Below are 13,304 nucleotides of genomic sequence, written 5' to 3'. Positions count from 1 at the left end.
TATATATATATATATATATATATATATTAGAAAGGGTTGATTTATTAACGTTTAACCTTCAGAAACCCAGGAAACGAGTTTATAACATTTATGAAAGAAGTTTTTCATTGGATCCCCACTATTAACTAGCAAATCTAATTGACTTTGCTAACAGCGATTATATCTTTATGAAACATTAACATTGATGTATCAATCTTCATTTTCTTGCCTTTTTTTTCTCTCTCTCTCTCTCTCTTTACTTTTTCCTTTTTTTTTTATTCAAGGTAGACACCCACATAAACAGTCACACACATACGTACATAAACTCGTATAAAAATCCGTAAGCTCATATATAAAAATGATAACACAAGCATGAAGATAGAAATATAATTTTTTTTTTTTTTTCTTATCGTATGTGTAATATTTTATGCTGCTTTATATACGAATAAAAAAATCAAACGAGACGAAAATATATACTTCAAAGTAATACCTTGTTATCCCCGTAGGGGGGTGGGAGGGGGAAGGATACCCCCTTTGTAATCCCTGTTTGTCGTAAGAGGCGACCTTAAAAGGGAAAATAGGAAAAGAAAAATAGAGAAATTAGAAAATAATACCTTGTCCCCATCAATGATGATTTAACGTGATTGATGGTGACGGTTGTGGGTTGTGGTAATAGTGGTGGTGTAGGTGATGATGGTGTATTGTCGACAACATCGCTCATTCATTGGCTAAATCGTTGTTCAAGGTAGGGTGTTTAAACGTTCGTCTCTTGCTATCTAGCAATAACGTGAACATTAGGTAGGCGAATATTTTGCGTGTTACGTAACTCCGATTGACCGTCTAATTGAGTCAAGTGATGAGAACAATAGCTCATATCTATGCACTCTTATCCAGACACACACTATACCACCGTGTATGACCTTTATTGAATTCTTTAATCCATTACATCCGTGTTAATTTTATTTTTTTATTTTTATATTTTTATTTTTGTATTATTTGACGTTCGGTGATAATGCAAGTCATATATCAGGGTGAATCAAAAGTTTCGTACATTTATTGTGTGTTTGTTTAAAATAAAAGAATGCAATTTTTTTAATAAATTGTTTATGTATCCGGTTAAAATATTATACCTGAAATTAAACAATTTTGTTGTTTGTTAATATTTGAAGATAAGTACAAAATTTGTGACTACTGTATGCAGTAACATTTACACTTACTGTATATATACAAGTATATATCGTATAATTGCATCTATTTTCCAATTTGGTAATAAAAACATCAATTTCTCAAGTGCTCGTGAGTATATATATGTCTGCTACTGTATATATCGATAAGAAGATTAAAATTATGCAATGCAACTTTGGATGTAAAATCAAAGCGATAGATTTATTATTTATATAAATATTTTTCTTATAGGTTTAGATTTATCTTGTTAATCAATGAGATATTTTCTCTCAATAACCTTGAAAAAAATAATATTATATATATTTATTTAATGAATTTATTATTAATTTATTCATATTATATCTCTTACGATTCTTTTCAAGTAATTCATTCATTGAAAAATAATTATAATTCATATATTGTATGTACTATTATATCGTAAAAATGATAAATACAGAGATCTGTTTTTCTCTTTGTTGGTACTTGAATTAACGTCTTCTTCATTTACCGACAGAACTTTTACTTATCGACATTTCTGTCGATAAAAAAGAAAACTCAGTTGGTATCTTGTCGTCGTTAAGTAAAATTTCTGTATTACCGACAAAGTTCCATTGTTCGTCAAGTACTTCACGCATGTGACGGTAGAAGGCGTTGCAAACCAAACATGGCGGCCCATCAATTGTAAAAAACATTTATGGAAGCACGCTCAGTGACAAAACACGTGTACTGTTTAATATAAATATTGTCTTTTTTATAATATAAAAAATAGTTAAAAAAGATAAAAATGTTGCGCAGACAAGCACGACTTCGAAGGGAGTATCTTTATAGAAAATCCATTCAAGATAAATTAAAAAACATTCAAGAAAAAAAAGATAAGATAAAACGTAGTTTGAATGAAAATATTCCAATACATCCGAATTTGAGAAAAAATGCATTATCGTTGCAACAAAAGTTAGAATGGGAAGATTTGGGGCCACAATTAGCAGCAACTATGGGTACAGATGGAGGAGCAACTGGACTTTCCAACGAGGATGATGAATATCGTTGGGCAGGAGTTGAAAATCCAAAAATTGTAATCACTACTTCTCGAGATCCTAGTTCAAGGCTTAAAATGTTTGTAAAAGAATTACGTTTGATTCTGCCCAACTCTCAAAGAATGAATCGTGGTAACTACGAAATGAAGCAATTAATAAATGCATGCAGTTCAAACGATGTAACAGATTTTGTTATCGTCCATGAACACAGAGGCATTCCCGATACTCTTGTAATATGTCATTTACCTTATGGACCGACTGCATCATTTACCATATCAGATGTCATAATGCGACACGACATACCAAACCTAGGAACTATGTCGGAAGAGTATCCGCACTTGATTTTCCATAACTTTAAAACTAAGTTAGGTAATAGGATTGTAAGCATTCTCAAATATTTATTCCCGGTTCCAAAAGAAGATAGCAAAAGAATCATTACTTTTGCTAATCATGATGACTATATATGCTTCCGTCATCATACTTATAAAAAAGTCAATGGAAAAGATGTCGAATTAAAAGAAGTTGGACCAAGGTTCCAATTAAAATTATATCAGATCAAATTAGGAACGTTAGATAATGCATCCGCTGCTGATACGGAGTGGGCATTGAGACCTTATATGAATACAACGCATAAAAGAAGATTTTTATCTGATGACGATGGTTGGCAACAAGAAGATGAATTTTAATTGTTATATATTTATATAAAATACAAAATATTAGGGAAAACAGAAATTTACTGTACATATTATGCATTTTTAATAAAGAAAAAAAAAACGGAAGAAACCATTGTATTCTATTTTAAATAGTCATCGTTAATAATTTGTAAATATAGATGTAACAATTTTGTAATATTAATCTAACAAAGAGGAATGTACGATAGAATGAGATTCAAATAACGCGCCAAACCGAAACGCGATATGACATGCGCGTAGTTTTCTTCGCACTTGTTTTTAAAAACAAGCATTAGTAAATAATCTTGCTCGTATATAACAGGATTAATCGTAAAAATAGTTGAAAAATTTAATCTTTAATATAATATTAAGTTTGATTATAATTAACGCGATGCAAAGGAATATTCGAAACCCCGCGAAATCGAAGGAGTCGTCGTGGCGCAAGAAGCATTCGAAGATTTCCGATCGAAAGGCAGGTGCAATGGATGTGTTCGTGTCACCAAAACGACAGAAGAGTGACGGTGAGAGATATTAATGTATTATATTCAAAATCATTAAGTAGATCAAATGCTTGTTCGCAGATATTGCTTGCAGTATTTAGCACGATATACGTGCATGGTATATTAATTAAGCTACTTTTTTCTTGCAATATTTATCGAAACTCGTATTTTGGTTAGTAGCGCTTCTGTATGCAACGGAATGTAAACAAACTAAAGCGGTGTATGGTCATTTCGTGTTTACGTATTTATCATATTTTACATCAAATATGATAAATAATAATGAATTAGAAATGAAATTAAAGATGCATTTATAGAATACAAATAACATCGATAGTACAGATATATATATATATATATATATGTGTGTGTGTGTGTGTATGTACATATATTAATCATTATTTTTATTAAAAACTGAAGAAAAAATGAATAACAAATTTATATTCAAATTTACTTATTTTCTATGTTTACACGCGGTTTTTTCCACTTAGCATCTATATTACAAACCAGGCATAAGATATGCGATATTGTCAAGCATTTGCGATAATGTTTCTGGTTGGGCTCCATTGATTTCTGATACTTGTTGTGTAAGACAAGTCAAAGGACCCAGTGCACAGAGTAACGAGTCTAATAATACAGACAAACTACCCGAAACTGCTATTTGACCATCATGTTCTTTTAAGCGTTCACCGATAATGGTTAAACTTTCGCCAAGTAGTTTAAGATGTGCCGCGACATCAATCGGTTGCGTTCCAATCACTTTATACATTCCTGTACCAATTATTGGCTCGTTAACCAAATCTTTCCCAGCTTTATTCGTTGGAGGTGACATAGGCACACTTCCTATAACAGAGGGTACTCCTAACTGGAGAGTTTTTTTCGAAGAAATTGGTTTACTTTCTTTTCCATTACCTGTAATAGAAAACAAATATAAATAGATTAACAAATTATATATATATATATATTATTATATTATTATATGTGTATTATATTAATAAACACTATTTTATTATATACATGAAAAAAATATTCATAGCTTGATATATATCTATAAAATAATTCAACTCTATGCTACAAATAAGATCCGATTCAACAATTCTTTAACTAATGCACGTGCAAATAAAGCGTATTAAGATGAGTTGTCTAGCATATAAATTTAACAACTTCATTAACACCAATGTTCATTAACAATGATTCATTTGGAAATATCAATCGACCCACCAATTTTATTAATGAACTTTTTTCGCGAAGCAGGCGGTGGCATTTTCCAAACTGACTCATCTTTATTGGTAGAAGACATAGAATGTGGCTTTGCTGCTAAACGTTTGGCGCGTCTACGCCAATTATATTTCTCCAGGTTTGGGACCGTCGCCCAAAGTTCACCTAATCGTTTAGAAATTGCAGCGAAATCTATAAAAAGCAATAATCAATAAAATAATAATACTCTAATAAAAAAGGTGCTTTGTATGCTATGCTTATAACGAAGAAGGAAACTAAGAAAAAAAGCATATGCGTACCCATGTAAGGACATTGTTCCAATAATTCCTGCCTAATTTCTTTAGCCCACAACATATAAGCGGTAAATCTTGTTTTCTGTAAAAATGACGAATTTAAACGTGACTTATCTAACAACCTCCATTTTTATTTTTACATACCCCTTTGTCCTTACGTTGGGCTTTCATTCTACCTATTATTTTGCCATCCTTAATAATTAATTTTTTTTTACATTTTTCAAGCATATACAAACTATTCGCTTGAGAAGGTGTTTCCTGACCTGGTGGCTCTAACTTCCTAAATCCAGTTTCTCTATCATCGATCATCAAAGGATCTACATCGTCGTCGCTTCCAGAATCAATGCTGTAGCGATCTTCTTCATTCAACCCATTGGGATCATCAGAATCCGATGCAGACGATTGACCCTCATTATCGGATACCGTCTCCTGTTTAATTCTTTGCTGTCCTGAATGGGATCCTGAATTCTTTCTTTGTCGTGTGGTATTAGTTTGCTGAACTTGGCTTGGAGATATATGATGTGAAGATTCATAACGTTCCAACAATTGTGTCGCTTGTAATTGCGCTTTTTGTCGTTTATATTTATTATCCGAAAAGTCATCGGGTGATTCAAAATCGACAAGCTTTGAAGATTTCTTTCTTACTCGGCCACTTCGGGATATCCCTGTGACCTCTAGATCTGAAATATAAAGCAGACTGCACCTTGCCAAGAAAAGAAAAGAGTCCAAAATAATTTTATAGCATCTATCAAAACTACTTCTCTATGACGAATGAATTACGTTCACAACTATTACTACGTTGGAAATAATAAAAATACTAAATACTAAGGGTGTGAAGGTAATTCGTTGCATTATACATTATATATTTTTGGTTTATGTTAATAAGAAATATGAATCATTCTAATACTAAAATTAGATGTAAAAAATTACATCAAATGCAATAATCTATTTTGAGCTATAATCAATGAATGTTAAAGCTATGCTACGGAAAAAGTTTCATGTATATATATATATATATATATAAATCTCTATTATAAATAACTGTACAAAAGAAAAATATTGGAAGCCTAATTAATATGATGTAACAGGTGGACAAATGCAAAACAAATGTTTGTCTCCATACGTGTCATCTATTCGACCAATGCTTGGCCAAATTTTATTGCTCTTTACGAATTTCTAAAATACAAAAGTTAAAATATATTAACTTTTTATTAGTTACAATCTTTAAAATTTACTTAAAAGTACTAATATACTTACAGCAGGAAAAGCAGCTGTTTCTCGAGAATATGGCAAATTCCAGTCTTTCGCTAAAACTTGTAATTCTGTATGAGGTGCATTTTTTAGAGGATTTTTTTCTATGTCGTATTTGCCAATTTCAATATTATTAATTTCACTTTTAATAGCTGCAAAAATGTACATATTTAAATGATTGTAATATTCTTAACATTATATTAATAATAATTATATATATATGTTATGTAGCCAATGTATTACTGAAGGCATTGTATACATTACTCACATAACTTACTTCACTTTTTATAGCACATTTTATAAATAAACCAAAACTTATTAATGACCATGTGTACATAGTTTTAAAGTTTTATGGTTTGTTTTATTTACAGGAGCTTAAGATCACTTTGCTCTGTGTTCTAAACACATCACACCAAAACGCATATTATAGATTAACCAAGCAATGTATACAATCCCTGTAGTAATACATTGACGGTAACATATATAAACTTACAAATGAGAGCATCACAGAATTTATCTAATTCAGCTTTGTCTTCCGATTCGGTTGGTTCTATCATTAATGTTCCTGCTACAGGCCAACTCATGGTGGGAGCATGAAAGCCATAATCCATTAATCTTTTAGCTATGTCTACTGCTTCAATATTTGCAGTCTTTTTAAAGTCTCTTACATCCAAGATAAATTCATGAGCAACTAATCCTGTTTTACCTTTATACAGTGTTTTGTAATGCTTTTCTAATCTCTTACTCATATAATTTGCATTAAGAATAGCTACTTGCGTTGCTTTACGTAAACCTTTTGGTCCCATCATTTTGATATAAGCCCATGAGATTGGTAATATAGCGGACGAACCGAAAGGAGCTGCTGATACAGCACCAGATTCTCTTAAATTTTGTAAATCGTTAATCGTTGAATTGATCACTGGATGATTTGGAAGAAAGGATGCAAGATGTTTCTTTCTGTAATTATATATATAATTATAATAAATTAATTTTAACAAAGATAGGTCAAAATAATAAAACAAATAATGAATTACTTACACACCAATGGGTCCCATACCAGGACCACCACCACCGTGAGGTATACAAAATGTTTTATGTAAATTTAGATGCGATACATCGCTGCCATAATCTCCAGGCCGACATAAACCAACTTGAGCATTCATATTTGCGCCATCTAAATATACTTGACCACCAGCATCGTGAACTAGTGTACATATATCTCCAATAGTATCTTCAAATACTCCATTCGTTGATGGATACGTTATCATTAAACACGATAAACTTTCTTGATATTGTTTAATCATTTCTTTCAAATGCACAATATCAATAGAACCATCCCTGCATACAAATATAGGTTTAACTTGCATGCCAGCCATTTGTGCTGAAGCTGGATTTGTTCCATGAGCAGACACAGGAATTAAACAAACTCGTCTATGTTTATGCCCTTTCGATTCGTGATAACACTGTATAGCTCTTAAACCTGCGTATTCGCCCTGAGCCCCACTATTCGGTTGAAAACTAATATTATCGTATCCTGTAATAGCACAAAGATCTTTTTCTAATTCTGTAAATAATTCTTGATATCCTTGTGCTTGCTCTATTGGTGCAAAAGGATGTATATCTGTGAATCCTCGTAAGCTACATGGCATCATTTCAGTCGTTGAATTCAGTTTCATTGTACATGAACCCTGTTAGACAATTTAGAATGATTATACGTAATAATTGCATACATATAATTAAGTATAATCACTATATATACAATATTATTTCATTTAAAAATAATATACTTACTAAAGGAATCATACTGTGAACAAGAGATACATCCTTATTTTCTAAATATTTCATATATCTTACTATTCTGGTTTCAGAATGATGGCTTTTAAATACAGGATGTTGTAAATATAAAGAAGTACGTTTAAAAGGTGAATCCTCTAAGGATCGATCATATAAAGAATTAGATTTAATTATTTCTTCTACTGTCACGTTTGCAGAAAAAATGTTGAGTAGATCATTTACATCTTGTATCGTAGTTGTCTCATCGAGAGATATACCAACCGAATTATCTGAAAAATATCTACAAAAATACATTTGTCTATAATACTTTTAAAAAAATTACCTATTAAATATCAAAACACACATTAAACGACAAAAATGTATACCTTAAATTAATTTCAGCTTTAACAGCATTGTCTTTTAAAATATTTAATGGAATATTCGGTAATACCTGTATGGTATCAAAAAAATACTCATTATTTATTTTATGCCCGGTAGATTGTAAACCTTTAGCAAGAGCTAAAGTTAAATGATGTACTCTCGAAGCAATATTTTTAATTCCCTCAGGACCATGATACACTGCATACATTGCAGACATATTTGCTAATAATGCTTGAGCAGTACAAATATTACTAGTCGCTCTATCTCGTTTGATGTGTTGCTCACGCGTTTGAAGAGTCAAACGGTATGCATCTTTTCCATTACAATCTCTCGTAACTCCGATCATTCTACCAGGCATTAAACGTACATATTTTTTTTTGCACGCAAAAAATCCTGCATGAGGACCTCCGTATCCAAGCGGCACGCCAAATCTTTGACTCGTTCCAACGCATACGTCTACAGAAAATTCATTCGGTGGATTAATCAAAGCTAATGCCAATAAATCACTGGCAGCGCAAACAAGGGTCTGAAAATATATAATAATAATATTTAATAATGCTGCATATAATAAATATGTATATATATTATTATATATAATATTTTTTAAAGATTTTTTTAGGTTTCAAAAAATTCATTTGATACACGTACTCCATCGGCTTGTGCTTTTTGTGTAAGTTCAGTGAAATCGTAAATGGATCCAGTGGTATCAGGATATTGCAGAAGAATACCAGATATATCCTTTTTGCTAGTATCAACATTAAAAATGTTTCCAATTTCTAGATCGAGACCAAGGGAAGTAGCACGAGTGGCAATAACGCCAATCGTTTGAGGATGTACTTTATCAGATACGAATAATTTATTCCTTTTATTTTGCCTGTAGGCAAGACCTAAAGCTTCCGCTGCAGCAGTACCTTCATCCAAAAGAGATGCATTTGCCATTTCCATTCCGGTTAAATCGCATATCATAGTTTGATAATTTAATAAACCTTCCAGTCTGCCCTGAGCAATTTCTGGCTGATAAGGTGTGTATTGTGTGGTCCTATAATAAAATATAACAATTTTATTTGTTTTATCGTAAACATATATCATTGTTGTATTGTTTAAATGAAAATTCATTTACCATCCAGGGTTCTCAAAAATATTTCTCATTATAGTATGAGGTACGCAACAATTGTGATAGCCCATACCGATATAAGAACGATATACTTTATTTTTTTCCGAAATTTTCGTAATTCTTTTAATTAATTCATATTCAGCTGTAACAAATATACAGTATAATATATATTTTATATTAGTATTACAATATCTGATTAAGAATATGAAGAATTAATAAAAATCAACAATAAAAATATGTGACATTAAAATGGATCACGTTTTAAATGTAATATTATGTTGAAAGAATCACGTGAACGTTAACTTAAATCACGAGATTGACCTATGACTTTAGATAAGCAGCATATGAGAGATATAAAAAAAAGAAACCGATAAATTCCATTCGAATAATTATATATGTTTTACGTATACTATATAAAATGTATTATAAAAATATTCATTTATAAAACAATATATACAATTTGCACATGCAAATAATATAATCACAATAAAAATATACTTTTATAAATGATGCTATCAACAAAAATAGTATTTCTTAAATTACGTTAATATAAATGCATAAATATTATCGCATCGTAGTAGTTATCACAATAGTCTCGTGAATTGTCACGTTTTATACAATTTTTTTTGCAGAAGATAATGTACATGCAGAGCAATACGAGTGACAGAACAACAAAAAATTACTCACTAATTGGTTGTTCGATATTCAAATCTCCATTATGAAGAATATGGTTTGGTATAGCAGTTTTTGTTAATTCTTCTAGATTCTAAAATATAATATATGTTTAAACTAGTTTTTCAAAGATTATAATATACAGAAATGAAGAGGTAATCTTACCGTGAAACCAATGGTTTGCAACATTTTTGTCAGTTCGTATTTTCTTGGTCCGATATGTCTATTTTGAAACTCATCGTTTTGAGGAAGTAATTTTTTAATATTTGTTGTTGTACTATTGTTATATTTATGTATATACAATGATATTTTATTATGTTTATGCAGTTGTTTTGAACACTGCATTACTCTCAAAATACAATACATTTTAATATTTAAGAAAAAAACTAATATTACTGTACTTTGTTCCTGGTTGTTTTGCTATTATTATTCTTAAGTATCAGTCTTATTAACAATACCAAATGGTATGAAAGCACTAAGAAGAATCACTACAGTAAAGAGAATTTATACTGTGTAAACTGGTATCAAATGATGTCACAATCATTGATTACAACATGAACTGTTTGTAACTCTGAGTTATAAATCATTTACAATAATATTATTTTTATAATAATGTGTATTTATCTTTTAGATGAAACATAAACAAGATTTTTTTTAATATTAAAACTTCTTTTAAATTTTAACGTGCGTTAAAATCCAATGCATGTTTATTACATTATAGGAAAACATTGAAATAAAAACATATTTATAACTTGTTAACTTACGTCAGTGCGTGAACTCGTTTAATTAAATAATTAATATTTAGAAAAATAAATACAAATTTATTCTTTAATTTTGTCTATGATTACAGATACAATTGTCATATATTCCTACTTTACGACTCAGAGAAATACTATAAAATTAAAATTAATTTATTATAGCGCGATAATACTTAAATGTAAGAAAATGGAATTAAGATTAGGGATATAATGAACGTAATAAATAAAAAATATATAAATGTAAGATTTACTTCATAAATTTATCTTTATTTTGTGTTAGGATCTTAGCAGATGATTTTGCATCCAAAAATAATGTGCCTACTTCCTCTACATCTTCCCTTTTAATAATTGTACGCTCATTAATTTTAGCCGTTAATGCTGCTGGAGTTAAAAGCTGCACCACGTATCGTAGGGTTGTTCTTGTCCCCAACTCGCTAAGAGTAGTTAACGCGTCGTCCTCTATTTGTAATCCTTCGGTAGTTGCTCGTAATTTGACAATTTCTTCAATTTCTTCTCTTGAATAAGGTAACGTGCGTATAATAAGCAATCGATCCAATAAATCTAGAGGTATTCCATGGGGAGATATTATATCTTCGGTTCCTCTAATCTCACAACGACCACGATTTGTTGCAAATATAACAATAGGTGCTATAGCACTTTCTAAGGCACGGTGAAGATAAGTAAATGTTTCAATATCTAACATATGCACTTCATCTATAAATAATACTCCCGGTACTAATTCAGCAATTCCTTGATCAATAAATCTGTTTACTACTTTATTTATTTCTTTTCGCAGTTTATCTAAAAATTGAACAAACGTTGCATTAATAAAAATAATGTTATGCATAAAACAAATTACTTTAACTTAAGGTATCGGTAAAGAAAATAATTTTACCTGTAATCTCTGTTTTCTTTGGTTTCATAAGCTGTCCCATCATCGACATTATATCTTGTCCTCCCTGTGGCTTAGAATTTGCAACATCTAAATCGTGTAAAGTTACATCTTGAATGACTTCTTTCTTTTTATGCACATCTCCTTTCGGCAATGGAACATATTCTTCGGCTTCCAAATCAAATTCAGTCGCAAAATTATCGCTTCTCCCTTGTCTCTTTACAGCACCACTATTAACTTCGATGTAAATTACATCTCCAGTTTCTACTTTCTCCTTTAATAGAGATTCATATATGGAAGGATCAAGTTTTAATTGTTTAGTTCCCTTAGCTGTTTTCAAACCGATAACAACATGAGATACTGTTTTCCCATAACCACCCATAGGATTTTCGGTTTCTATAGGTGTTAATTCAGTAACTTCCCCTTCGTATACTTCTTTAGTCTCTTTAATTCTTAAACCAATAGCTCTTCGAAAATTTTCCATTAGTACTTCTGTCTTTTTAATCTCTGAACTATAAACTTCAGATCCTACCATTGGGCAAAATGGTACTTTGTTACCAAGCTCTTGAGCAATAGCCAAAGCAATTGCAGTTTTACCGGTACCAGGAGGACCCGCTAACAAAACTGCACGACCAGCCATTTTTTTGGATTTAATCATATCAACTACAATTCCAGCTGCCTGTATAAAGAAAAAATATATATATAAATTTATTTAGATTGTCAAAGAGCATGTTTATAACAATGAAGAAAAACACTATATTAAAATATAAGATAAAAAAACAATATTAATTATAAAAAGATCGTAGTTATTTTATAATATAATTTAAAATAGTATTACTTATAAAAATGATAATTATATATATATATAATATGAATATTTGTAAAAAATGTTAACCTCACGAGCCAATTCTTGGCCGACAAGACCAGCAGCAGATTGAATTGCTATACCATTTTCGTCAAGACCTAAACCTTTAATATGCGTATGGGCAGAAATTCTCTGTGTTTTTGCAGTACTTTTAACTTCTTCGATCTTCATAATGCAATAACTTTAATATATCAGAATAATAAATATTAAACAAAGTCACTCGTGTGTTTGTACCAGTCTGTACTAACTGCGTTTAATATCACCTATAGTGATGCAGCAAAGCTATATGCACGTTTGATCGTTAGCCTAACTTTTTATCAGGGTTTTTATATCTTATTAAAAAATAATAGTTACTATGGCAATATGCAAATAATGCATAAATATTATAAATAAAAATATTAGTCTGATGTCAGAATTTAAAATACAATTATTTTATTACTATTATATATTTTTTATTTTATATCTTGTTATTTGTAATATAGATGACGCTTTTATTTGACTTCTTTACACATAGATGGCTTAAAGAATGATATCTTACTCGCTAGTGCACAAAATCAAGTATTCTAGTATATATACTCGGAAAGGTTTAGTTGCTCTCGGGGTCCGATGCACCTGGGAAAAATTGCCTATTGCCTTTCGCCTGTTTTCCGATCGCCGCATTATATACATTAAGTTTGGTGAGGCCCCAAATCCTTTGCCCTTGGTGCGACTTTGACCCTTTTGCTTCCTGATATAACATTTT

At 30.6% G+C, this 13,304-nt stretch overlaps 4 protein-coding genes across 4 annotated transcripts; 1 reads left to right on the top strand and 3 right to left on the bottom strand.

Moving 5' to 3' along the window:
• The first annotated feature begins 1,815 nt into the window (after positions 1–1,815).
• Positions 1,816–2,956, top strand: LOC106790297 (U3 small nucleolar ribonucleoprotein protein IMP4-like). Its single transcript, XM_014755083.1, has one exon. It carries the CDS (start codon positions 1,928–1,930, stop codon positions 2,861–2,863), a length of 936 nt encoding a protein of 311 aa, XP_014610569.1. The 5' UTR covers positions 1,816–1,927; the 3' UTR covers positions 2,864–2,956.
• Positions 2,957–3,733: 777 nt separating this feature from the next.
• On the bottom strand, positions 3,734–5,708 carry LOC106790296 (HMG box-containing protein 4-like). Its single transcript, XM_014755082.1, has 5 exons — positions 5,682–5,708; positions 5,001–5,618; positions 4,863–4,938; positions 4,567–4,755; positions 3,734–4,257 (listed from the first exon to the last, which is right to left on the bottom strand). The coding sequence occupies exons 1-5, from the start codon at positions 5,706–5,708 to the stop codon at positions 3,845–3,847; spliced, it is 1,323 nt and encodes a 440-aa protein (XP_014610568.1). The 3' UTR covers positions 3,734–3,844.
• Positions 5,709–5,888: 180 nt separating this feature from the next.
• LOC106790314 (glycine dehydrogenase (decarboxylating), mitochondrial) lies at positions 5,889–10,608 on the bottom strand. The gene is made up of 10 exons (XM_014755112.1): positions 10,213–10,608; positions 10,063–10,141; positions 9,382–9,517; positions 8,910–9,300; positions 8,267–8,787; positions 7,899–8,181; positions 7,146–7,795; positions 6,601–7,064; positions 6,114–6,259; positions 5,889–6,032 (listed from the first exon to the last, which is right to left on the bottom strand). Exons 1-10 carry the CDS (start codon positions 10,411–10,413, stop codon positions 5,928–5,930), a joined length of 2,976 nt encoding a protein of 991 aa, XP_014610598.1. The 5' UTR covers positions 10,414–10,608; the 3' UTR covers positions 5,889–5,927.
• A 442-nt stretch (positions 10,609–11,050) lies between these two features.
• Positions 11,051–12,946, bottom strand: LOC106790316 (ruvB-like helicase 1). Its single transcript, XM_014755115.1, has 3 exons — positions 12,593–12,946; positions 11,701–12,376; positions 11,051–11,606 (listed from the first exon to the last, which is right to left on the bottom strand). Exons 1-3 carry the CDS (start codon positions 12,731–12,733, stop codon positions 11,053–11,055), a joined length of 1,371 nt encoding a protein of 456 aa, XP_014610601.1. The 5' UTR covers positions 12,734–12,946; the 3' UTR covers positions 11,051–11,052.
• Between the last annotated feature and the right edge of the window lie 358 nt (positions 12,947–13,304).

The sequence above is a fragment of the Polistes canadensis genome, unplaced genomic scaffold, assembly GCF_001313835.1.
Source record: "Polistes canadensis isolate GaletaPanama2010 unplaced genomic scaffold, ASM131383v1 scaffold_229, whole genome shotgun sequence".
Lineage (NCBI taxonomy): Eukaryota > Metazoa > Arthropoda > Insecta > Hymenoptera > Vespidae > Polistes > Polistes canadensis.
The sequence above is the reverse complement of the archived record's forward strand: the minus strand, read 5'-3'. Positions and strand labels throughout refer to the sequence as shown.